General features: G+C 43.9%; 1 protein-coding gene across 4 annotated transcripts in view; it reads right to left on the bottom strand.

Annotated features, from left to right (window-relative positions):
• The window catches only part of LOC147109896 (cell adhesion molecule CEACAM5-like), an 86,111-nt gene that overhangs the window by 26,463 nt on the left and 33,468 nt on the right, over positions 1-26,180 (bottom strand). For all 4 annotated transcript variants that reach the window (XM_086003925.1, XM_086003923.1, XM_086003926.1 and 1 more), the window contains 3 exons: positions 24,839-25,102; positions 19,829-20,104; positions 11,472-11,735 (listed from right to left, as the gene is read on the bottom strand). In XM_086003925.1, coding sequence (XP_085860051.1) covers positions 11,472-11,735; positions 19,829-20,104; positions 24,839-25,102 — 804 coding nt within the window. The remainder of the gene's footprint in view (positions 1-11,471; positions 11,736-19,828; positions 20,105-24,838; positions 25,103-26,180) is intronic.

Genomic DNA, 26,180 nt, shown 5'->3' with positions numbered 1-26,180 from the left:
ATACAAAGGGTCAAAACAGCATGGGAATGCTGACGGTTTATCACGCCTACCGTTGCCAACGATAGAAGAGGCACCTACAGTAGACCCAGTAGAGATATTCCACTCTACCATAGTGGAATGTCTACCGGTGTCAAATTCTGCCATTGAAAGGGAGACAAGAAATGACCCTACTCTCTCACGGGTCTACGATTTAACAGTGAAGGGATGGCCAGCACATGGCGAACCACTGTTGCCAGCATTCTCACAAAGAAGAGAACAGCTGTCAGTGTGCCGAGGAACCTTGATGTGTGGATCCAGAGTGGTGATTCCACCCAAACTCCAGGATAAAGTGCTAAAGGAGCTTCACGAGGCTATCCATTCTGCTACTTGTCACCTGAATCCGCATTCTCTGACTTTGTTCATCAGTCTATTATGGTGAACCTTATCGAAGGCTTTTTGAAAAGCTAGATAAATTACATCTACTGCATTACCCTTGTCTACTCTTTCAGTTACCTCTTCAAAAAATTCAATGAGGTTGGTCAAACAGGACTTTCCCTTTTCAAATCCATGCCGACTATTCATTACTAGGTTTTTGGTTTCTAGATGTTCTTCCATTTTCTCCTTTAGTAGGGATTCCATTATTTTTCCTACTACCGATGTTCTGCTGAAGGGATTATAATTCCCTGGAGATGTACAATTCCCCTTCTTAAATATAGGTATTACGTTAGCTATCTGCCAGTCCTTTGGCACCACATCTTTTTCTAAAGAATTATTAAATATGTGCAGTAATGCCTCTGCTATCTCTTCCCTAGATTATTTTTAAATTCTTGGATGCAATCCATCTGGACCAGAGGTGTTATCCTCTGTGAAATTGATTATTTTATTTTAAATTCACTTAACTCATCACTAATCTCATCATCAAACTTAATGTCCACCTGGTCTATCTCCCTGGTAAATATTGAAGCAAAATAATTATTTAATATTCAAGCCTGCTCAGCCATTCAACAGGAGCTTGGCTGATCCTGCTACCTCAACTCCACCTTCCTGCACTATCACCATATTCCTCGATTCCCTTCGTTCCAAATAATTATCGACCTCGGTTTTGAATATATTCAATGACTGACCATCCACAGCCCTCTGGGGTAGAGAATTCCAAAGATTCACCACCCTCTGAGTGAAGAAATTTCTCCTCATCTCAGTCCTAAATGGCCGACCCCTTATTCTGAGGCTGTGACACCGTGTTCTGGATTCCCGCCAGGGGAAACATTTTCCCAGCATTAAACCGGTCAAGCCCCTTAAGAATTTTATATGTTTCAATTAGATCACCTCTCATTCTGCCTAAACTCGAAGGAATATGGGCCTAGTCTACTCAATCTCTCCTCATAGGGCAATCCCCTCATCCCAGGAACCAGTTTAGTGAACCTTTGCTGAACTCCCTCAAAAGCAGGTATGTCTTTCCTTAGGTAAGGAGACCAGAACTGTACACAGTACCCAGGTGTGGCCTCACCAATGCCCTGTATAATTGTAATAAGACTTCTCTACTCTTGTACTCTAATCCCTTTCCTAATTGCTTGCTGTAGCTGCATGATAAATTTCAGTGATTCATGTACAAGGTCACCCAGGTCCCTCTGGGTGCAAACATTTCCCAGTCTCTCACCATTCAAAAAATGCTGCTTTTTTTGTTTTTCCTACCAAAGTGACTAAATTCACACTTCCCCACATTGTATTCCATTTGCCATGTTCTTGCCCACTCAGTCCCGCTGTCTATATCTCCCTGCAGTCTCTTTGCATCCTCCTCACAGCTTACTTTCCCACCTAAATTTGTAACATCAGCAAACTTGGATACATTACACTCAGTCCCTTCATCTAAATCATTAATAGAGATTGTAAATAGCTGAGGCCCAAGCACTGATCCTTGCGGTACTCCACTAGTTACAGCCTGCCAACCTGGAGAAGTCCCATTTATTCCTACTCCCTTTTTTCTGTCCATTAACCAATCCTCAATCCATGCTAATATATTACCCCAATACCATGAATCCCAATTTTGTGTAATAACCTCATGTGTGGCACATTATCACATGCTTTTTGAAAATCCAAATACACTACATCCACTGGTACCCCGTTATCCATCCTACTAGTTACATCTTCAAAAAACTCTGATTTGTCAAACACGATTTCCTTTTCATAAAACCATGTTGACACTGCCTAATCATTTTACGATTTTCTAAGTGCCCTGTTAGCACATCCCTAATAATAGATTCTAGCATTTTGCCTACTACTGATGGCAGGCTAACTGACCTATTGTGCCCCGGTTTTTCACTTCCTCCTTTCTTAAATAGCGGGGTTATGTTTGCTACCTCCCAATCCTTGGGGACTGTTTTAGAATCTAGGGAATTCTGGAAGATTAGTACGAGTGCATCCACTATCTCTGCAGCTGCCTCTTAAAACCCTAGGTGCAGGTCGTCAGGTCCAGGAGATTTGTCGCCACTTAGTCCCATTAATTTCTCCAGTACCATGTTTTTACTTACACTGATTTCTTTAAGTTCCTCGTTCTCTCTAGACCCTTGGTTTCCCATTATTTCTGGATTTTTTGTGTCTTCTACCGTGAAGCCAGATACAAAGTATTTGTTTAATGTCTCTGCCATTTCCTTATTGTAGTGTATGTAACTGTTCTACCTTTAAGAGAACTATTGTATGTAACCGTTTACCTTTAAGAGAACTATTTTAGGTGTGGCACTACTTTATCTTGGCTGCTGTATACTGTAATACCGACGGTGACCACACCGGTATATAAGTGCTGTGGCAGAACTCTTTGGGCAGATTCACCCTGATCTTCGAATAGTAAAGTCCTGTTTAAGTTACTCTTGTAGTCTGTGTATTACTTCGCTATACAACCCACAGACTTTACAGTGGCGACGAGTTCGATCTTACCCTGCGGCATCAATACTTCTGAAGAAATAAACGAGCGTCGAGAAGAGGCACCCGCCCTCGTCATTTTGTTGAGAGAAAACTCGAGTCTGCAGACCAAGAAAGGAGGAAGATTTCAAACACGAAATCTTCCATCAGCAACAGGCACGGATTGTCCCTTCTGCCACGGTGGGGAGTGAGCCGATCAACACGAGAAACAAGTCGGCCACGGTGACTGTGAGTAAAGGGAAAATAGAAACAAATAAACGGAGGATAAGGGCGGTGCACTCGACCATGGTCGAGGGGGAAAGGAGCCGGACAGAAGTCGGGCCCAGAGGCGCTGAGACTGGGGCAGCGTGGAGCAGAAGCCGCGGTACAAGCGGGCGAGGGAGCGTCGTGAGACGGCTAGACCGCGAAAAAGGCCAGACAACTACCGCAACCACGAGGCGCTGCGACCGGGATCGTAAGGCGCGGGAAGATGTAAAAATAAATAAGCCACGGAGAACTCAGCCGCAGCCAGGGAGGAAAGCACCGGACTGCGAGAAGCTGGGAGGCGCGATTGGGGTGAAAAAGGCCAGACAGTGATTGAGGCCACGAAGCACTGCGACCGGATCGTAAGGTGCGGGATGATATAAAATAAATAAACCACGGAGAACGTAGCCGCAGCCGGGGAGGGAAGCACCGGACTGCGAGAGGGCTGGAGGCGCGATTGGGAGCCCGAGCGAGGAAGGCTGAGCGAGAGCCAGCCCAGCGGCTGAAACTGTTCGCCGCCAACGGGTTGTACCCAGCACCGGCTGCCCTGCCGAGAGAAGGGAACACGCTGAAGCCAACACGCAGGCTGCAAACCCGAAAGCCAGCGGCCGTCGCCCGAGGGAAGCTTACCCCTCCGGCCAGGGGAAGAAACGCGGGAAGCCGCCAGTAGGCGGGGAAGAAGACAGAAGCGGGAACCGCCATTTTAAAGTGGGCGGGGAAAGAAGATAAGCGCGGGAAACCGCCATCTGGAAAAAAAAAAGTTAAAGAATATTGTTGTTGTTCTCAGGAAGAGTGTGAAGATACCTAAGCATAGTAACAGCAATGGTTTCAATGCCGAGGTGGAAGACTGGCCCACGTATGCAGAACGCATCGAGATATATTGTACGGCTAATAAGATAGCAAATTATGAAAAAGCTCTAACCTTATTAAATTCAATGGGTGCGAGGACATACAGGTTATTGAAGCATCTTCTATCACCAGCTAAACCGGCGGATCAATCTTTCAAGAATATTGTTGCTGTCCTGAAGGATCATTTTAACCCCGCACCGCTGGTGTTAGCGGAACGATCTAAATTTTACGGGAGAACGAAAAGAGGAAAGCAACGCGGAGTACTTGGTTGAGCTGCGTAGACTAGCGAAATACTACCAGTTTAGAGGAAATCTGACACAGGCATTGCGAGACAAGTTCGTGTGTGGATTGTCGAAGGAAGGAACGCAAAAACGACTACTCGAAGAGAACGATCTTACACTTGATAAGGCTGTCCATATTGCAGCATCGCACGAAGCCGCAGTGAGAGGCACGGCGGAAATGCAGCGGAAGACAGCGGTACTCAGTGTGGATCAAATGACTTCGGGTACAACGAAATGTTCTCGTTGTGGGAAGACAACACACGACCAGAACCAATGCTGGGTTAAAAACCAGGACTGTAGGAAATGTGGCAAGCTTGGCCACATAGCTAAGGTATGCCGGTCAGGAAAGAAGAACAATAATAAGTCACCGCAGAAGAAGTACAGAAAGGTACATGAGGTGACTGGGAAGAGTCCAGAGGAACAGAATTCGGACTCAGACTCCAACAACAAGGCACTGGGTAGTCTGAGGATTCATAATGTGAGTAAAGAAGCTGACCGACAAACTATCTGGATCACACTACAGATTGCAAAAGTCCAAGTGAAGATGGAAGTGGACACCGGATCGGCGTTGACGGTCATGAATAAGCATGATTACAAAAAGTTATTCAAATATATTCCCCTACGGGATACGGAGATAGTATTGCAGACATACACGGGGCACAAAGTATACCCCATCGGGAAGATAGAAGTCAAGGTGAGATACAAAGACAAAGATCACCGAAGGATGGACTTGTATGTGCTGCCCGAGGGAGGTCCACCACTTCTGGGACAGGAGTGGATCAGGAAAATAAAGATAGACTGGCATTCACTAAACACAATGGCGGTAGATTCCGGGAAGGAAGAGGTCAAACCTGAACGGTTGTCCAGAATATTGGACAAAGCTAAAGAGGTATTCCAGCAAGGACTGGGAACACAGAGGAATTAAAGCAAAAATCAAGATTGCAGAACATGCAAGCCCAAAATTTTTCAAAGCCAGATCAGTACCTTACGCGATACGACCTGCTGTGGAGGCAGAACTGGAAGAGCTTGAACGTTCAGGGGTACTGTCTAAGGTGGACTGGAGTGAGTGGGCCACGCCCATTGTTCCCGTCATGAAGTCTTCATCAAGTAACAAGCCAGGGGGACTGGGGAAGGTCCGCATCTGCGGAGATTTCAAGATCACAGTTAATCCGGTACTTCACACGGTACAATACCCGCTTCCGCGGATTGAGGATATCTTTGCTTCATTGTCTAGCGGGCAACACTTCACCAAGATAGACCTGGCACAGGCATACTTACAAATGGAAGTCGAGGAAGAGTCGCGCCAGTATCTCACAATCAACACGCACAGAGGCTTGTATCGTTATAATAGACTGGTTTTTGGAGTAGCTTCGGCTCCAGCAATTTGGCAGAGGGCAATGGAGCAGGTCTTACAAGGTGTTCCAAGCACACAGTGTTACTTGGACGATATCCTGATTATGGGAGAAGACGAGGAGGAACACCTCACAAATTTGAAACTGGTGCTCACCAGGTTGAAGGAATATGGCCTTCGAGTTAATCGCCAGAAATGTGAGTTCTTCCAGAAACGGATCTCGTACTGCGGTCATGTCATTGACCAAGAGGGGCTGCACAAGTCGCCTGACAAGATAGAAGCTGTCGTGAAGGCCCCCGCTCCAGAAAACGTTTCACAGTTGAGATCATTTCTGGGGTTGATTAATTATTATCACAAGTTTCTGCCAAATTTATCCACTGTGCTACATCCGCTGAATGCTCTGTTACAGAAAGAAGTGCCATGGAAGTGGAGCGAGGACTGTAAAAAGGCCTTTCGCAGAAGCAAGGCGTCGATTACCTCTGAGGAAGTGTTGGCTCATTTCAACCCAACGTTACCTCTTCGTCTAGCTTGTGATGCTTCTCCTTATGGAATTGGAGCAGTACTTTCACACAAGTTACCAAATGGCTCGGAAAGGCCAGTCGCATTTGCGTCCCGATCGTTGACCTCCGCGGAGCGAAATTACGCTCAGATAGACAGGGAGGCCCTCAGCCTTGTGTGGGGAGTAAAGAAATTCAATCATTACCTGCAGGGCAAGAAGTTCACATTACTGACAGACCACCAGCCGTTGGTGTCCATATTCAACCCTAACAAGGCCGTTTCCACTATGACAGCGCAAAGGTTACAGAGGTGGTCCATGTTACTTGGGGCACACCAATATGACATTGAATACAAAAGCTCCAAACAGCATGGAAATGCTGATGGGTTATCGCGCCTACCGCTGCCGGTAGTAGAAGAGGCGGCTACAATGGACCCGGTAGAGATGTTCCACTCATCCATAGTAGAATGTCTACCAGTAACCAATTCGATGATCGAGAATGAAACAAGAAATGACCCGACTCTCTCACGGGTCTACGATCTAACAGTGGAGGAATGGCCAGCACATGGCGAACCAACACTGCCAGCATTTTCGCAATGGAAAGAACAGCTGTCAGTGTGCCGAGGAACCTTGATGTGTGGATCGAGAGTGGTGATTCCACCCAAACTTCAGCATAAGGTGCTAAAGGAACTTCACGAGGGGCATCTGGGTGGAGTGAAAATGAAGAACCTAGCAAGAGCGTTTGTGTGGTGGCCAGGTATTGATGGAGACATTGAGGAAATAACCAAGAGTTGTTTAGGATGCCAGAAGGTCCAAAACGCGCCACCACAAGCTCCTCTGCATCCATGGGAGTGGCCCTCATCTCCTTGGCAAAGGGTACACATCGACTTTGCTGGTCCATTTATGGATTCAATGTTTCTAATAGCGGTGGATGCACACTCCAAGTGGCCGGAGGTAATAAAGATGTCCTCCACCACCACGGAGAAAACCATCACAGTATTAAGGACCATGTTTGCCAGGAATGGGCTGCCGGAACAGGTCTGTTCTGATAATGGACCACAATTTGTGTCCGAAGAATTCAGGAAATTCTTAAAAAGTAATGAGGTCAAGCACTACACGTCAGCCCCATACCATCCCGCCACCAATGGCTTAGCTGAAAGGTTTGTCCAGACCTTCAAGAAGGCCATAAAGGCCATGGGTAATGAGAACATCAACTTACAACATAAGGTAGATAACTTCTTGTTGGCGTACAGGAATGCAACACATGCGGTCACAAATCAAACTCCCGCCATGATGTTTTTCAATAGAAGGCTAAGATGCCGGCTGGATTTGATTAAGCCAAACGTCAGAAGGGACGTAGAGAACCGGCAATTCCAGGGCATGAATGAAAGGCCAACTAGATCTTTTCAGACAGGTCAACAAGTTTTGGCCCGGGACTACCGTACCGAGAAATGGCAGCCTGGAACTATTGTAAAAAGGCTAGGGCCGCTGCTGTATACAGTGGACATTGGTGACAGCATCATAAGGCATCATGTTGACCAGATCATAGGGTCATCCACAAAGAGCCAACCTACTCCACAACCTTACACGGCTAATGTCGAAACGGAGATACCCAGAGCCCCTACCTCCGATCTGGTAATACTGGAATCAGATGATCCGGACACTGTCCTTCAAGCTGAATCGGCCTTGCCGGAAGAACCTACTACCCCGCCGAAAACTACTACGCCACCGAGGCGTTATCCGGACAGAGTCAGGAGACCTCCAGAGAGACTGAATCTGTGAACTGTTTTACATCATTTGTATATATGTTCTAAGGATATGGTTAATGGGAAATAAGTATGTTGTAAGCTAAAAAGGGAGGATTGTAGTGTATGTAACTGTTCTACCTTTAAGAGAACTATTGTATGTAACCGTTTACCTTTAAGAGAACTATTTTAGGTGTGGCACTACTTTATCTTGGCTGCTGTATACTGTAATACCGACGGTGACCACACCGGTATATAAGTGCTGTGGCAGAACTCTTTGGGCAGATTCACCCTGACCTTCGAATAGTAAAGTCCTGTTTAAGTTACTCTTGTAGTTTGTGTATTACTTCGCTATACAACCCACAGACTTTACACTTATTGCCTATTATCATTTCTCCTGTCTCTGCCTCTAATGGGCCCACGTTTACTTTCACTAATCTCTTCCGATTTACATACATATAGAATAGTTTACAATCTGTTTTTATGTCTCTTGGTAATTTACTCTCCTATTCTTTTTTCTCTTTCCTTATCCAATTTCTTGGTCCTCCTTTGCTGAATTCTAAAATCCTCCCAATCCTCAGGCTTACTACTCCTTTCAGCAACATTATAAGCCTCTTCCTTTGATCTAATACGATCTTTAACTTCTCTTGTTAGCCACGGTTGGACCACTTTTCCTGTGGGGTTTTTGTGCCTTAAAGGAATGTATATTTGTTGTAAATTAGGTATTAATTCTTTAAATGTTAGTCATTGCTTGTCTACCATCATACCTTTTAATGTAGTTTCCCAATCTACCAACTCGCCCCTCTTAACTATGTAGTTTGCTTTCTTGAGATTAATGACCCTATCACAATGCTAAGAGAATGCTGAACTGTATAGTCAAAACAATGGAGTACAAGTCAGAAAAGCACATGCCCAAATGGTATACTGCTCTGATCACACCACACCTTGAGTACTGTGCACAGTTCTGGTGACTTGAGACACGGGACACATTTAGCTGGTGGAAGCAGAGCAGAGATAACCCATGAGGGTTGGTGGTGCTGGCTTCAGAAACAATGAAGAAATCTGTGCTGTTAAGCCTTGAAAGGATAATTCAAAGAGGTGATCTTATTATATACAAGAAAAAGTAAATACAATGAAAAAAGTCATTCCAAAAAAGTACTTCAAATTAAATTGCAAGTAGGACCAAGAGGACACAGGTTCAAATTGGTAGAAGGCAAATTCAGAGCTGAAATCAGGAATTTATTCATGCTGGTGAATGGAGTCCCATATAGAGTAGCAGAAGATAAAAATGAACCAAATAGATGCTGCAGTGGGGGGCTTGAAGGTCTTTTCTGGATGGATGAACCAAGACCTTCATAAATATCTTGCAATGTTGTGAAATTATATGCCTCACACGACTGGTTGAGCTGCTGAGCTGTCTGATTATCTATCTTCCTACCTATCCATCAAGAAAGCAAAGTGTAATTATGGTAATTATCAATAAATGATTTGCGTTTGTTTCACTCACTTCCAAGTATAAAACCGGCATTTATTTATTACTGGTTTCTTCTGACCTGGAGCTGAACCATCCCCCAATCTGAAAAATTATTTTCCTCACCAACTGCAATTAATATTTCATTAATTTCAGCACCGCCTACCAATAGCAATTACGTTTTTGAGCATTACAGTCACAGGCCTGATTCAAGACGACTTCACCCTATGAGGGGTATAATGTAATGCTTTTCTTGTTTAAAAAAAACATGTTATGGGAGAATTGGTCAGTATTGATCAGGATAACGTTCTAATGTTGGGCACTTTGCAATACCAGAGTTGGGCAACGCTGTGTACAGATGTGCGTAAAACTATTTTCAGCATCGAACCCAGTCTGTGTCAAACTACCTCCTACTGCAGTCTGACTCTGCTCTCCTCCTGATTCATACACTACTTTCCCAAGAAAGACCTACAGCCAGGTTAGGGATCCATCACTGTACATTTGCAGTAAAAGTAACAAAAGTAATGCAGAAATTACTTTGCAACAATGCAAAAGTTAACATGTAAATGTACACTTAAATACTGCTGGCAGGAATGTTAGAGTCAGCAAACCAGAGTGTGCTGAATGTATCCTTTGGCTTGGAGAAAATTTGCACCGCCAAACTAAAATTTTGGGTGCAGTAACATAATTAGAATGAAATCTTATAGCTAGTGTGAGGTGCTTTAAGACAGGCACATAGGAACAGGAGTAGGCCATTTAACCCCTCGAGCTTGTTCCACCATTCAGTGAGATCATGACTGATCTTTGACCTAATTCCATATACCCGCCTTTAGCCCTTACTACCTTTGATAAACAAAAATCTATCAATCCCAGATTTAAAATTAACAATTGGCTTTGCAACAATTGTCGTTTACAGACGGGAGTTCCAAACTACTCCCACCCTTTGTGTGTGGAAGTGTTTCCTATCTTCACTCCTGAAAGGCCTGGCTCTAATTTTTAGACTATGCCCCCAGCCCTAGACTGCACAACCAGCAGAAATAGCTTCTCTCCATCTACCCCATCAGTTCTCCTTAATATATTGAAAACGGCGATCAAATCACCCCTTTACCTTCTAAATACCAGCGAATACAACCCTAGCTTGTTTAATCTCTCCTTGTAATTTAACCCTTGGCGTCCAAGTATCATTCTGGTAAATCTACGCTGCATGCCTTCCAAGGCCAATATATCCTTCCTGAGGTGTGGTGTCCAGAACTGCTCACAGTACTCCAGGAGTGGTCTAACCAGAGATTTGTATAGCTGTCGCATAACCACTACCCCCTTGTATTCTAGTCCTCCAGATATAAAGACCAGCATTCTATTAACCTTTTTGATATTTTTCTGCACTTGTCCATGAAATTTTAATGATCTATGTACATGGGCCTCCAAGTCTCTTTGGACATCCAATGTGTCTAGCTTTTCACCATTTAGAAAGTACTCTGTTCTACCATTGTGAAGTAATCCACTTTGGACCTTACATTTGCGTACATTGAAATCCGTTTGCCACAGTTTTGCCCATTCACTGAATCTATTAATATCTTTTAATGTTATGCTTCAAACTACACTGCTTACAATGCCGTCTAACTTTGTGTCATCACCAAACTTGGATATGTGACTTTCTATCCCCTCATCTAAGTCATTAATAAATACGGTGATGTTATAAGAAACAAAATACTAAATAGCTTTCACTCGTGATATATCTCCCTCTCTCGGGTATTCAGTGTTGAAGTCTTCATTTGCAAAAGTGTATGCAAGAGGGTTAAAACTATTTAATATTTTCATTCTTGTAGCATCAATATGAACATCATTTGAAAATGTTAGTTTACATAACTTATGCAATGTTATCCACAAGTTAAATCAACAAAACTAACAGGTCCAAGTAACTGCATTTTCTTAATCAAACACTATTCAAATTCAAAAATAACAACAGAAAATGCTGGACAAACTCAGCAGGTCAGGCAACATGCGTGGAGAGAAATTTGAGTTGATGTTTCGGGTCGAAACCCTTCTTCATCCTATTAATAGAATGAACTACTAGACAGCTTCAGCATTCCAGAAATGGACTACAAACTAAACAAATACAATTGAGAAAAAGGTTACCTACCTATTACAACTATTTGTTCAGTTGAGGCACTGTACCTTTTTGTTACATTGTTAAAGGCCTGACAGGTATATTTTCCAGTGACATTCAAAGTGATGCTAGCAATGATAAATCGTTCTCCTTTTTGTGGCAGTGGGGTGTCGTTGAGATAAAATTCCAATTCAGCGGGTGGGCTTGAGTCCACAGAACATGAAAAATTAACAGTTCGTCCAGAAATGTAAACGGGTAGATCAGGGTTAATGGATATTTTGAGGATATCCGGTCCATCTAAAATAAATCCACAAATGAATTGTAATAAAGTTATGCTAAAATGAAAAGCAGTAGTCGACCATACAATTATGGAGGAGACCACCACCACTACAGAAACTGCACACCCATGTCTTTCCTGCACATCATCAATCCCACTGTTATATAAACTGAAGCCAATAAGTTGAAGAACCAACATTTACTGTCACATCATCCACATGCGTGTATCCTGCCATTTAATTTCCAACCAGTTTGCAAGAACAGTAAATCCCCCTATCCCCGGCCTTGTTGAGTAATTACATGGTGAGCTACTGAGCTGTACAGATTAAGTGAGTCCCAAATTAGCTACCTGGGCTTTTAAATTAAATTCCTGGGTTGGGAGCCTGGCGTCAAAGTGTAGTTTGTGTCGGAACCTGTTTCCGACATGTCTCCTTTCATTTCAGCAAATTCTACTGTAACATCCTTCAGAGTCAGGGCTGGTGGGATGATATCCTCTGAAAGAAATCCTGCCAGTTCTGTCTTTGTGGACGCCAATTTAAAGAATACCTACATGAAGCAGGTGTCATTACTGCTCCAATGTAGTGGTGTGGGTCCAATGCCAGTTTCCCAGTGTGTATGGGTGGGGGTCCAATGTCAGTTTCCCAGTGTGTAGGGGTGAGAGTCCCGTGCCAGTTTCCCAGTGTGTAGGGGTGAGAGTCCCGTGCCAGTTTCCCAATGTGTAGGGGTGGGGGTCCAGTGCAAATTTCCCAGTGTGCAAGGATGGCGTTCCAATGCCAGTTTCCCACTGTGTAAGTGTGGACGTCCAATGGCAGTTTCCCAGTAGTAATCGACTGCAGAGAAATCAATTGGTATTGGAAAAGTGCCAATGAACCTTTTCAAAGAGAATTGTGGAAAATAAAGAGCTTTGGCGACAGCAGCTGTTCCACTGCCCCTGGTAGAGCTGCAGGGCACCACAATGATTTGGGATGAAGTCAATGCAAGGTCACAGTAGCAGCTGGAATTCCTGCCCCTCCACACTTCAAGCACTGCAGCATGTCTCCAGCAATTTCAAGCCCCTGGTCTTTACCAAATCAGCTGAGCTCAGCCAGGATAGGAATGATGGCACTAGAGTTAAAAGTGGCAAAATCACCAACGTGTTCTGCTTCTGACGCTAACCAGTGATTTTTATTCAACGTGTATAGCTTAGGGGGGGGGGAAATTCAGTTGGTTTGTGCCTCCTGTTAGTGCCTTAAGAGGGGGCTAATGGGGCACAAATCAACTAGTGCCCGGGCACGGCGATGTTTGCGCTGCCCATGAAATTAACTAGACATTTTGCGGCGATGCTGAACACTACCGCCATGATCTCCTGCACAGGCAGATCATGACGTCAGTCAAGTGCGCAACGCCCTGTTCTGGATATTGAGTGGTGCCCCCTGCCTTACCGCCAGCAACGACAGGTTGAGGGGAGCGTTTTGCTGTCAGGAAGGGACTGGGGGAGCGCTATTTAAAGGCGACCGCTTCCTGCCTTTTTTTTTTGTTGGTGACATTTTTGCACCACGCATTCGGAGAGAGAGAGAGAGAGAGAGAGAGAGAGAGAGAGAGAGACACTTCTGGAGAGATTCAACGCTGTGGGAAGGAGTTTTGGGTACTGAGCAGCACCTTGCAGGTTCATTTTGATTTGCCCTTCCTTGTATCGATTTAGAAGAGACTGTGGTGGCTACACTCTGAGCACTTTCCCTGGATCTCTCCATTGTTCTTTCCAGCAGATTTGATGTACAGGCCTCTCCAGGCCGAGATTCAAGACAAGTTTGCAGTTGGAGGCGATAATTAGCACCAGGCACTAAACTATGCGCACGGCCGGTAATCGCGGCCCAAACGGGGTGATACTGAATTTTTCCCCCTTGGAGTTTAGAGATGGACAGGATTTGCTTCCTCTAGCGCGCGGGTAACTGCCAATTCTCTGCTAAAATGAGTGATCTGTAAAAACCTGTTCTACACTTATTGCAGCAATGGTGAATCACAATTTATTGTGCTTAAACAAAATTGACAATATTATATTTTGATTTGCTCAATTTATTTCCATGAGTTTTTTTTCCATACTACCAAATTTTCAATGTTTGGTATCTAAGTATTGCCTATTTAACTTCATGGCAAATATCAAACTGCCGTTACATTCCAAACTGCCACTGTAGTAACGCAAGAATGTTCTGGTACTACTTCGCTGAAGATCCTATAGATTATGTTACGTCCGTGTATAATCAGACACAGACTGCGGAGAATGGTACAAACGTTGTTTACTCAACATGGCTCAGACTGCAACTGAACAGTACAGATTACTACTCAACATTATATACGGGTGTGGTCACTGTGGATACTACAGTATACATGAGCTGTAGAAAGTAGTTCCCCCCTTAAAAAGGTACATACATGATAATTCCTCCCCTTTTAGATTAACAGTACCATAACACTCATTTAACAATTAAATATCAAACTAATTACAATTAACACTTTTAACATGCAACATTAGCTGAAAATAGTCTATTTATATATTCAGTCTTTGGGGAGGCTTTCTGATCCTTTCTGGATAGCGCCTTTCCCGAGTGTCTTGCTCTTGGTGCGGAGGCGATTCTGGCCCCCTGTCGTCGGTTGGTTCATCAGCTTCTGATGCTACTGTTTCTGGGGTAGATGCTACCTGTACGTCGGGTTCATCACCAGGTATGTATGGGCGAGGCATGGGGCTGACTTGTTCCTGTGACTCTAGGACTCTAGGACTCAGCATGGCATCTCACGATGCTCTCCCCAACGTCCACTGTGTACATTAGTGGGCCCTGCCATGTGCATATCGTTCCTGGCTGCCATTTTTCTGTTCGGTAGTCGCGGGCCAAGACTGGTTGCCCTATATTGAAGCTCCTTGTTGGCTTCTCATGGATGTGCTGGAATTGCTTACTCTCAACATCTCTTCGTACGTTTGGTCTGAGCAAATCCAGGCGAGATCTTAACCTTCGGTTAAAGATCATCATGGCTGGGGCTTGGTTGGTGACTGCATGTGTCGCATTCTGGTAGGCGAACAGGAAATTGTCCACCTTGTGCTGCAGCAGAATGTTTTCATTGTACATAGCCTTTATTGCCTTCTTAAAGGTTTGTACGAACCTCTCAGCCAATCCATTTGTGGCTGGATGATACGGGGCGGATGTGTAATGCCTTACCCCATTCTTTTTCAAGAACCTCCGGAACTCTTCGGACACAAACTGTGGTCCGTTGTCAGAGCAAATCTGTTCTGGCAAGCCATTCCTGGCAAAAATGGTCCATAGGACTGCAATAGTTTTCTCCGTGGCGGTGGAGGACATTTTGATGGCCTCAGGCCATTTCGAGTGCGCATCCACGGCTATTAAAAACATTGAGTCCATGAATGGACCAACAAAATCAATATGCACCCGTTGCCATGGAGATGAGGGCCACTCCCATGGGTGTAGAGGGGCCTGTGGTGGTGCATTTTGGACTTTCTGGAATCCTGAGCAGCTCTTGGTCAGCTCCTCGATTTGTTTATCGATTCCCGGCCACCACACAAGCCCTGGCTAGGCTTTTCATTTTTACCCCTCCCAGATGACCCTCATGAAGCTCATTGAGCACTCTATCCCTTAACTTGGGTGGAATTACCACTCGGAATCCACACATCAATGTCCCCCGGCACACTGACAGCTGTTCTCTCCTTGTCGAGAATGCTGGCAACAGTGAGTCACCATGTGCTGGCAATCCCTTCACCGTCAAATCTTATACCCGAGACAGTGTCGGGTCATTTCGGGTTTCCTTTTCAATACAAGCATTAGTTACCGGTAGGTATTCAACTATAGTCGAATGGAATATTTCAACAGGATCCACTGCTGGTGCTTCCTCCGCAGTAGGCAGTGGCAGGCGTGATAGCCCATCAGCATTTCCATGCTGTTTCGTGCCATTATATTCAATCTCAGTGGTGCGCCCCTAGGAAAAGTGACCATCTTTGTAGTCGTTGTGCAGTCATCACCGGAACGCCCTTCTTTGGATTAAAAATGGAGACAAGAGGCTGGTGATCAGTCAGCAAGGTGAATTTCTGCCCGTGCAGATAGTGATTGAACTTTTTCACTCCCCACACTAGGCGGAGGGCCTCCGTCAATCTGGGCGTAGTTACGCTCGGCTGAGGTTAGTGATCATGACGCAAAGGCTATTGGCCTCGGAGTCATCCGAGAATTCATGCAACAGCACCGCTCCAATGCCGTAGGGTGACGCATCACATGCCAACCGAATTGGTAATGCTGGGTTGTAATGGGCCAATACCTCTTTCGATCTGATTAGTGTTTTGCTCTTCTGGAAAGCTCATCTACATTCGTCACTCCACTTCCATGGCACCCCAGTTTGCAGTAGGGTGTTCAGTGGGTGTAGTATTGTAGACAAATTTGGCAAGAACTTATGGTAGTAGTTTACCAGCCCGAGGAACGACCTCAGTTGTGACACATTTTCCGGTGCTGGAGCCTTGACTACTGCCTCAATCTTCTCTGGGGACTTATGTAACCCCTCTTTAAATTGATAACGTGGCCACAATACGAGATCTGTTTTCTAAAAAACTCGCATTTGGGGCGGTTAGCTCGGAGCCCATATTCCTGCAATCTAGTGAGCACCTGCTCCAGGTTGGCAAGGTGATCACTGTCATTTTTGCCCATGACCAGGATTTCGTCCAAATAACACTAGGTCCCTGGGATCCATTGCAGGACTTGTTCCATTGCCCTCTGCCAAATAGCCGGAGCTGATGCTACCCCGAATACCAGCTGGTTGTATTGGTAAAGACCTTTATGGGTGTTGATTGTGAGGTATTTTTTTGATGCTGCTTCTACCTCCATTTGCAGATACGCCTGGGCCAAATCAATCATAGTGAAGCATTTCCCTCCATATAAGAGGCGAAAAAACCTTCAATCCGTGGAAGTGGATATTGTACGGTGTGAAGGACCGGGTGCACTGTTACCTTAAAGTCCCCACTGATGCGAACCTTCCTTGGTTCCCCAGGTGTGCTGCTCAACAACTTTTTCATCACAGGGATGATGGGTGTAGCCCACTCGCTCCAGTCTACCTTGGACAGTACACCTGAACTTTCCAGACTCTCCAGCTCTGCTTCGACGGCTGGGCGGATCGCATAAGGTACCGGTCTGGCCTTAAAAAAATTTGGACTTGCATTTTCTTCAATTTTAATCGTTGCTGTCATGCCTTTTAGTGTTCCAAGTCCTTGCTGGAACACTTCTTTTGCATCAGTTAGGATCTTTGACAGTCGCCCAGGTGTGACGTCGTCATCCTTTTTGTCAGCCACAGTCAGTGCCTGTATGGAATGCCAATGCAGTTGTATTTTCCAGATCCATTCACGTCCCAGTAATGGTGGTCCTCCATCTTGCAATACATACAGGTCTAGTTTTGGTGTTTCCTTACCGTTATATATAACGGTCACCCTTATTTTTCCTTTGGGGTAGACTTTTTGCCCCGTGTACATCTTCAAAATAATTTGTGTGTCTCTCAAGGGTATGTGTGAGAATAGCCGCTCGTAGTCCCGTCGGTTTATGACTGTTAGAGCTGATCTTCTATCCAATTCCATCTTTACCTGGACACCTGCTATCTTGAGAGTGACACAAATGGTTCGGTGATCCTCCATTGTGATCACATTATGTAGTTTCAGACAACTCAGTTCCCTGCTTTCAGAGTCGTTATCACTCTTTTGTTCATCTGAACTATTCTCCGTTATCTTATGTACCTTCTTCTACTTCCCTTTGGTCGGTTTCTTATTGTTGGTTTTCTTTCCCAACCTGGAGACTCGTGCTATGTGTCCTACGTTTCCACACTGTCTGCACACTTTGTCTTTGAACCAGCAATCATTCTGGTTGTGTGTTGTTCTGCCACAGCGATAGCATTTCTCTGTTCCATATGACATTTTGTTGGTGCCATATTCTTGCGGTCTCTGTTGTATCTCTGCAGCGCCCCGTGCTGCTGCTTCATAGGACACCGCAATGCTGCAAGCCTTTTCCAGCGTAAGGTCCTTTTCAGATAAAAGCCGTTTCTGGGTTCCTTCACTTTGAAGCCCACACAAAAACTTGTCCCTTAAGGTATCTGCCAGTCCCGCTCCAAGCTGGCAGTGTTTCGATAGTTTGCGCAGTTCTGTTAAATAATCAGCATTGCTTTCATCCTTAAGCTGGTTCCGTTTGTGAAACTTGAATCTTTCTGCTATCAGCAGCGGTGTGGGGTTTAAATGTTCCTTTAGTATTGTTACTATGTCTTCAAAATTCTTTTCCATTGGCTTCGTTGGGGTTACTAGATTTCACAATAACCCATACGTCTTTGCACCCATTAAATTCAACAATACCGATGCTTTCTCGTCATCGGACACCTCATTTGCCTTGCAGTACATCTCTATTCGTTCGACATATGTAGTCCAATCTTCGACTTCATTGTCAAATGTGGTGATACTGCCACTCTTTGGCATTTTGGGTGTGGTTTAAAATGGCGTCTCCCACACTTTCCTTCCTCCCCCGCTGCCGCCGACGCCGCTCCCGGCGGTCCTCGTGGCAATGGCGGTGCCTCGCAGGTTTCTGCGCGTCTCTCTCTCCCTCTCTCCGACGCTGCTTGGCCCCTGAACACCGGCTGTGCCCTGTGCGCTCTGCCCTCTCTCTCTCCCCGTCGACACTGCTCGGCCCTTTGCTCTGCCGCTCGGTCGGGCTCTAGCCAGGAAGGGTCTGTCCGGGAAGGGTCTGCGCACTACCTGTTGCCAGCCCGTTTCGCTGGACCACCTCGACTGGAAAGCCAAGCCTGGCTCTCGAAAGCCTCCCCCGCAATTCTCGAGTCTCTGGCCTTGACCTCCAATCCACTGATCTCCAGGAACGAATCCCCAGGAGGTGATGCAGAGTTGCAGGTAGGTTCGAACCTGCCTCGTCGCCAATGTTACATCCATGTATAATCAGACACAGACTGCGGAGAACGGTACAAACTGTGTTTACTCAACGTGGCTCATACTGCAACTGAACTGTACAGATTACTACTCAACGTTATATACAGGTGTGCTCACTGCTGGTACTACAGTATACATGAGCTATAAAAAGTAGTCCCCCCCCCTTAAAGGTACATACATTACAGATTACATCACCTGGTATCAGCATTAGCAGTATTAAGCCTGAATAGTGATGGGTAGTGTCATCTGGGATTCAGTACACCAGTGTGCACCAACAAAACAACTTGTATTTATATAGCACATTTAAAATTGTAAAATGTCCCAAGGTGCTTCACAGGAGTATTATAAGAGGAAAAATTTGATACTGAGCCACTTAAGGAAAAATTAGGGCAGATGACCAAAAGCTTGGTCAAAGCGATAGGTTTTAAGGAGCGTCTTAAAAAGGAGGAAAAAAAGGTAGAGACAGAGAGGTTATGGAAGAGACTTACAGACATTACATCCGAGGCAACAGGAGGCATGGCCACCAATGGTTGAGCGATTATAATCAGGGATGCTCAAGAGGGCAGAATTAGAGGAGCGCCGGTTGCGGGGCTGGAGGAGATTACAGAGCTCATGAGGGTTGAAGCCTTGGCGGGATTTGAAAACAAGGATGAGAATTTTGAAATTGAGCCGTTGCTTAACCGGGAGCCAATGTAGGTCAACGAGAACAGGGGTGATGAATCAATGGGACTTCGTGTGAGCTAAGACAAGGACAGCCGAGTTTTGAATGGCCTCAAGCTTACATAGTGTAGAATGTGGGAGACCAGCCAGGAGTGTGTTGAAATAGTCAAGTCTAGAGGTAACAAACGCATGGGCCGCCAATAAGTTCTTACATTTTAGATTCTTTTGTAAATAAATAGATGTATATGCAACACAAACTGAACATCATTACCCATAAGTGAATATTATTTTTATTACCAGTCCTGTCTCTAAAAAGACAAATTAATTCAAGTATACTTCTTGAAGTAAATAAACTCACAGCAAATTATCTATGGTATTGTAGAAGTGGTAAGTTATCTGCATACACAATTCAATAAGTAAAACTTATTGCACCAAGAGATCAAACCATTCTCTTTCACAATCACAAATTCAGCAGGATTGGTAATAAACGATTAAAATAATGATCGGTTGGGACACTTACAGCTAACATTTAGATGATATAGGTCACTTGTCATTCCGCTAATAGAGTCGTATGCATAGCACGTGAATCCTCCATCAGACCGTAAAACTCCAGATATAGTGAGGGTGCTATTATCATCACTTATACCAAACCTGTTATCAGGAAAAATAATGCTATTGTCCTCAAGCCACTGATATGAAACTGCTGTGCCTGATGCGAAGCACGTCAGAACCACGGTGTCATTGTATTCTACTGGGTTGGTGGCATTGGCTGTAACATTAGGCTTTGAAACAGGCTCTGTCAAAACACAGGAGATTAGTTAGCGCACTTGAAAAGTAAACTTGGAGGATGGTGGATTTAGCTCCAGATTCTAACGTCAGCATTTGTGCACTGAACTTTTATCTGTGTGCTCTTATGGAAAATAATTATGGTGATACTTCCAGCTTAAAGTGTGCAAGTTTGATATCTGCGATTCAGACACTGCAGCAGAGAAATAGAATTTGTACTCCATCAATTGGCCCTCTGTTATTACTATCACTCTCAAAATTAAACAGGTTAATATTGTGATGTTTCACTTATCTGCAGAGTGGTAGTATGCCTAATTAGTACAACATATTCTTAGTTCTCATGTGTGAATCAGCTTACAAAAGTGTAAAAGTAATCAAAGAGGATGAAATGTTCAATGCTGGAAGGTAGTCTTTACCTTGTGGAGCAATGATCTCATGTATTAATGTGGATGGAACACAACAAATTGGATATTCAAACAAAGCGGCAATGGTACATTTGGGTCGATATTTTTTCCACATTGTGTAAAGGCAAATGGAGAAATTATTAATTAACACCTGAAGGAAAACATTTTAGTGAAAAGTGTGTTGACATTCTTTGCTAGATCCCTCCATGGTATTAAAGGGTAAACGGCTAAATAAGGAAAATAAAAGAAACCTGCATCATGGAGCTGTTAACGCTTCCAAAATACTTTTAAAAAAAATTCTGTGCAAGTTGTGCGGATTCCATCAGGGGCAATGTTGAACTTTCCTTTAAGAAATGTTAATGTAGCCAGACGTTATTGTAGGGACGATGTGCCTCCCGTGGCAGTTTCAGCAAATACTGTTTACATTGTCACAGCTACCGCTGATGCCAGCAGCCGGAATCTACTCCAGCCCTTAGCTCAATCCACTCTACAACAGCCCTCAGTGGTACTCTCCATAACAGTCCTCAGCTCAATCCTAGATGACAGCAATCTGTCAACTTCTAATGGTAGCCCACACACCGCAAATGTATGAAGTCAGGGTTGATTTGCAAATTGATTCATTTCACTATTGATTCATAGGTTCCTGAGACTTGTATTTCTCTCCCATTTAAGGCCATCCTTTTCTTTTAAAAATAGAAAGAATGTGCTTGCATTTTATAAAGCGTCTTTAACGACTTCAGGGCATCGTAAAGTGCTGCGCAGCCAATTAAGTCATTTTGAAATGTAGTTACTGTTGTAATGTAGGGAGATGTGGCAGTCAATTTGTGACACGTCCCACAAATAGTAGTTAGATAAACTCTTTTAGTGGCGTTTGGTTGAGAGATAAATGTTGGCCAGTACACTGGGAGAACTCATTTGCTCTTTCTCGAATAGTGCCATGGGATCTTTTACATCCAACTGAGAAGGCAGACTGGATCTAAGACAGCACCACCGACCCTGCAGCTCTCCCTCAGTATTGCATTGATGTGTCAGCCCAGATTGTGCTCAAGTCTTGAAGTGGGACTTGAACCCATGACCTTCTACCTCAGAGGCGAGACTGCTACCACTGAGCCACGACTGACACCGTGTAAAATAATTGAATTCTCAGCTGCAAACTCAGCAATTTTAATATGCAGATGGAGAGATTTCAAGTTTTAGTTTTAGAAACACAGGAATGAAAAGAATCAGTGAATAACTTGCATACAAAAATGAACTGTGAGGCAAATCAGACATCAGTTCATTTTGTATGTTCACTGAGGGTCACCATGCCCTATGGGAGCTGCGTTCGGTGAGGACTGCTTACAATTGCATAAAGCAGATGTACATGGCTTTGACACCGACTCTTCCTTCTCCTTTGCTGACTGTACTGCAGAATTATGGATTTTCTCACTTCTTTAGCTACTTGAGAATTGTACAAGCCAGCATTAAAACCCGATAGCACTTCCACCTGAATGTATTTAAATAATTTGTCACTTCCACCTGAATGCATTTAAATAATTTGTCAACCAGGAACCTAACAGGAGAAAACAATTTACACGTTATTCACATTTAAATTTTGAGAAGAACAAGATTCAAATGAGGAAACAAATCTGGATTAGAATATTAATGAAGCAAATGTTGCCATATTTAGCAGTCAAGTAAAAGTTACCGAAAAGAAAATCCCTATAGCCCTGCAATTATTTCCTTTTCAAGTGTATATATCGAATTGCCTTTTTAAAATTACTGTTGAATCTGCATCCACCACCACTTAAGGCAAAGTTTTCCGGATCATAACCACTCGCTGCACAATACAAAATTCTCATCTCACCCCAGTTCTTTTGCCAATTATCTTAAATCTGTGTCCTCTGGTTACTGACCCTCTTTCCACTGGAAACAGTTTCTCCTTATCTACTTTATCAAAGCCCCTCATAATTTTGAAACTTCTTTTAAACCTCATCTTAACCTTCTCTGCCCCAAGGAGAACAATCCCATCTTCTCTAGTCCTGCCACATAACTTAAGTCCCTCATCCCTGGTATCCTTCTGGGAAATCTCATCTGCAACCTCTCCAAGGTCTTGACATCCTTCCTAAAGTGCAGTGCATTTAATGGCAATATAAAAGTAATGTACCTCATGTAGGAAGGGAAAGAAATGGGTGACATATGTCCTGCATGAATGTGGCTGAAAATTGCTAGGGGTGAAGTTGAAACAAATCTCGGATTACTAGTAGACTTGATATCCAACCACTGAAATCAGCAATCACAATGCGAAGATAATGCTGAACTGTATAGTCAAAACAATGGAATACAAAGACAGACAAGGACATGCCCAAATGGTATACTTCTCTGATCAAACCGCACCTCGAGTACTGTGTGCAGTGCTATTCACTTGAGACACGGGACAAATTCAAGTGGTGGAATCAGAGCAGAGGTAACCCATGAGTGTTAGTGGTGCTGAGTTAAGAAACAATGAAGAATTTGTGCTGGTAAGCCTTGAAAGAATAATTCAAAGAGGTGATCTCATTGTATATAGGGAAAGGTAAATCCTATGGAAAAGGTAAAACTATAAAAGTACTTCAAAATAAGTTGAGAGTAGGACCAAGAGGACACAGGATCAAATTGGCAAAAGATAGACTGAGAGCTGAAATCAGGAGTCCCAGATAGAGTAGCAGAAGATAAAAATCTGATCCCATTTAAGAACCAATTAGATGCTGCAGTGGGGGGGCTTTAGGGTCTTTTCTGGATGGATGAACCTAGGCCCTCTACATCCATAAATCTTGCGATGTTGTGAAATTATATACCTCACACAACTGGTTGAGGTGGTTAATAGAGAGAGAGAGAGAGAGAGAGAGTGTAATTTTGGTCATAATTTATCTATCTATCTATCAATAAGAGTTTTGAATTTGTTGCACTTCAAAAGTATCCAAAGTATAAAAAAGGGACAGGCATTTATTTACTACTGGTTTCTTCTGACCTGGAGCTCAACCACTCACCAATTTGAAAAATTATTTTCCTCACCAACTACAATCAATATCTCATTAATTTCAGGACCAACTATCAACAACAGCAATTAAATTTTGGAGCTTTACAGTCACAGGCCTGGTTCAACATAATACATTATACCCCTCCTAACGTGAAGTTATGTGCAGTAACATTTGTTTAACAAAACATGCTATGGGAGAATCGGTTAGTATTGATTAGGTTAATCAGATAATGTTGTATAATAACAGTAGCATTATACCATTCAACACATAATGCATTATACAATAATATGATGAATGTTTACATCTTGATAGCCTTTATCCAGCGAACATCAAGGGTTTGGCTTGATGAATGATATATGCTGCTAATGTGTAGTGGTTAGCTTGGTCTGTCCCTTTTGGACCATGAGGTATACTGAGGGAAAATGCTCTCAACATGCACCTGGTGAGATTAAGGTGGTCTCAGTATGTGTCTGTTGAGAGCAATGTTGCTATTGCTGACAGAAAGCTAATTGTTATTGCTGAGTCAAGATTTTCAAGTTATGATTTGTAGCTGTTTTCTAAATAGGACATTTGATTCCGTCAAGTGCATGTGTGATATGGACCTTGCATGTTTACTATGTTCCAACACTGCAATGCTGCTTTAGGAGACTGGTGGATACAGGATACATTCCAGCCAAGCAGCATCCTGTTTATATTGACTGTTCCCTTGACCAGCACAGTCTGTGTGCATCTGTGCTTAAAATCATGCATTGAGCATTCCTGGACATTATAATTTATGTTTTGAAAGGATATGCAGGATTGCCTGAAATTACAAAACATTTTAAATAATCTCTGTGTAAGTTTCAAAAAGTGGCCAGATGGTCTAGGGACCCTTTGAGCACTTTTTAGTACCAGAGTTAGGCACTGCGGTGTACAGATTTGGATAAAACTATTTACAGTACCGAACTGTGTGAAACTATCTCCTGCTGCAGTCTGACACTGCACTCCTCCTGATTCACACACCACTTTCCAAATAAAGACCCACAGCAAAGTTTAGGATCCATCTCTGGAATTTTACTGCAAATGTAACATGACTGCAAAGCAGAAAATACTTTGCAACAATGTTAAAGTTAAAATTTAAATGTACACTTAAATGATGTTTGCAGGAATATTAGAGAGAGTTGGTTAGTGCAACTAATACAATGTAATCCACAAGGTTATCAGCAAAACAAGGAATTGCACGTTCATTCTCAATATCCTATTCAAGTTCAGCCTATTCATAGAATGAACTACTAGACAGCTTCAGCATGCCACTACTGGACTACAAACTAAAAAAATTAAATTGAGAAATGTGTTACCTACCTATTACAACTATTGGTTTAGTTGAGGCACTGTACCTTTTTGTTACATTGTTAAAGGCCTGACAGGTATATATTCCAATGTCATTCAAAGTAATGCTAGCAATAATAAGTTGTTGCCCTTTTTGTGGAAGCGAGGTATCGTTGAGGTACCATTCCAATTCAGCAGGTGGGCTTGAGTCCGCGGAACATGAAAAGGTAACGTTTCTTCCAGAAATGTAAACGGTTAAATCGGGGTTAATGGATATAGTGGGAAGATCCGGTCCATCTAAAATAAATGCACAAATGTATTGTAATAAAATTATGCTAAAATGAAAAGCTGTAGTGGACTATACAATTATGGATACCACCACCACCATAGAAACTATACATCCATGTGTTTTCTACACACCATCAATCGCACGGGTATATAAACTGAAGTCAATAAGTTGAAGCAACATTTACTGTCACATCATCCACATGCGCGTAGATTTAAATTTCCTTTGATTTTGCAAGAACAGTTAACCCCCCTGCACCCAGTATGATGAGTAATTACATGGTGAGCCGTTTAGATTAAGTCAGACCCAAATTAACTAACTGGGCTTTGAAATTCTTGGGTTGGGTGCCTGGTATCAGAGTGCAGTTTGGGGCGGTACCTGTTTCCGACACGTCTCCTTTCATTTGAGCAAATTCTACTGTGACATCATTCAGAGGCAGGACTGGTGGAAAGATATCCTCTGACAGAAATCCTGCCAGTTCTGTCTTTGCTGACACCAATTTAAAGTACACTTAAATGAAGCAGGTGTAATCACTACTCCAATGTATTGGTTGGGTCCCAGCTTCCCAGTGTGTAGGGGTGGGGGGTCCAATGCCAGTTTCCCAGTGTGTAGGGGAGGTGGGTCCAATGCCAGTTTCCCCAGTGTGTAGGGGTGGGGGTCCAATGCCAGTTTCCCAGTGTGTAGGGGTGGGTGTCCAATGCCAGATTCCCAGTGTGTAGGGGTGGGGGCCAATGCCAGTTTCCCAGTGTGTAGGGGTGAGGGTCCAATGCCAGTTTCCCAGTGTGTAGGGGTGAGAGTCCAATGCCAGTTTCCCCAGTGTGTAGGGGTGAGAGTCCAATACCAGTTTCCCAGTGTGTAGGGGTGAGGGTCCAATGCCAGTTTCCCAGTGTGTAGGGGTGAGAGTCCAATGCCAGTTTCCCAGTGTGTAGGGGTGGGGTCCAGTGCCAGTTTCCCAGTGTGTAGGGGTGGTGGTCCAGTGCCAGTTTCCCAGTGTGTGGGGGTGAGGGTCCAATGCCAGTTTCCCCAGGGTGTAGGGGTGAGGGTCTAATGCCAGTATCCCCAGGGTGTAGGGGTGAGGGTCCAATGCCA

This window comes from Somniosus microcephalus, chromosome 12 (assembly GCF_052327205.1).
Source record: "Somniosus microcephalus isolate GS21.2 chromosome 12, FLI_Smic_1.0, whole genome shotgun sequence".
Classification (NCBI taxonomy): Eukaryota; Metazoa; Chordata; class Chondrichthyes; order Squaliformes; family Somniosidae; genus Somniosus; species Somniosus microcephalus.
This window is presented reverse-complemented; position numbering and strand designations above follow the sequence as displayed.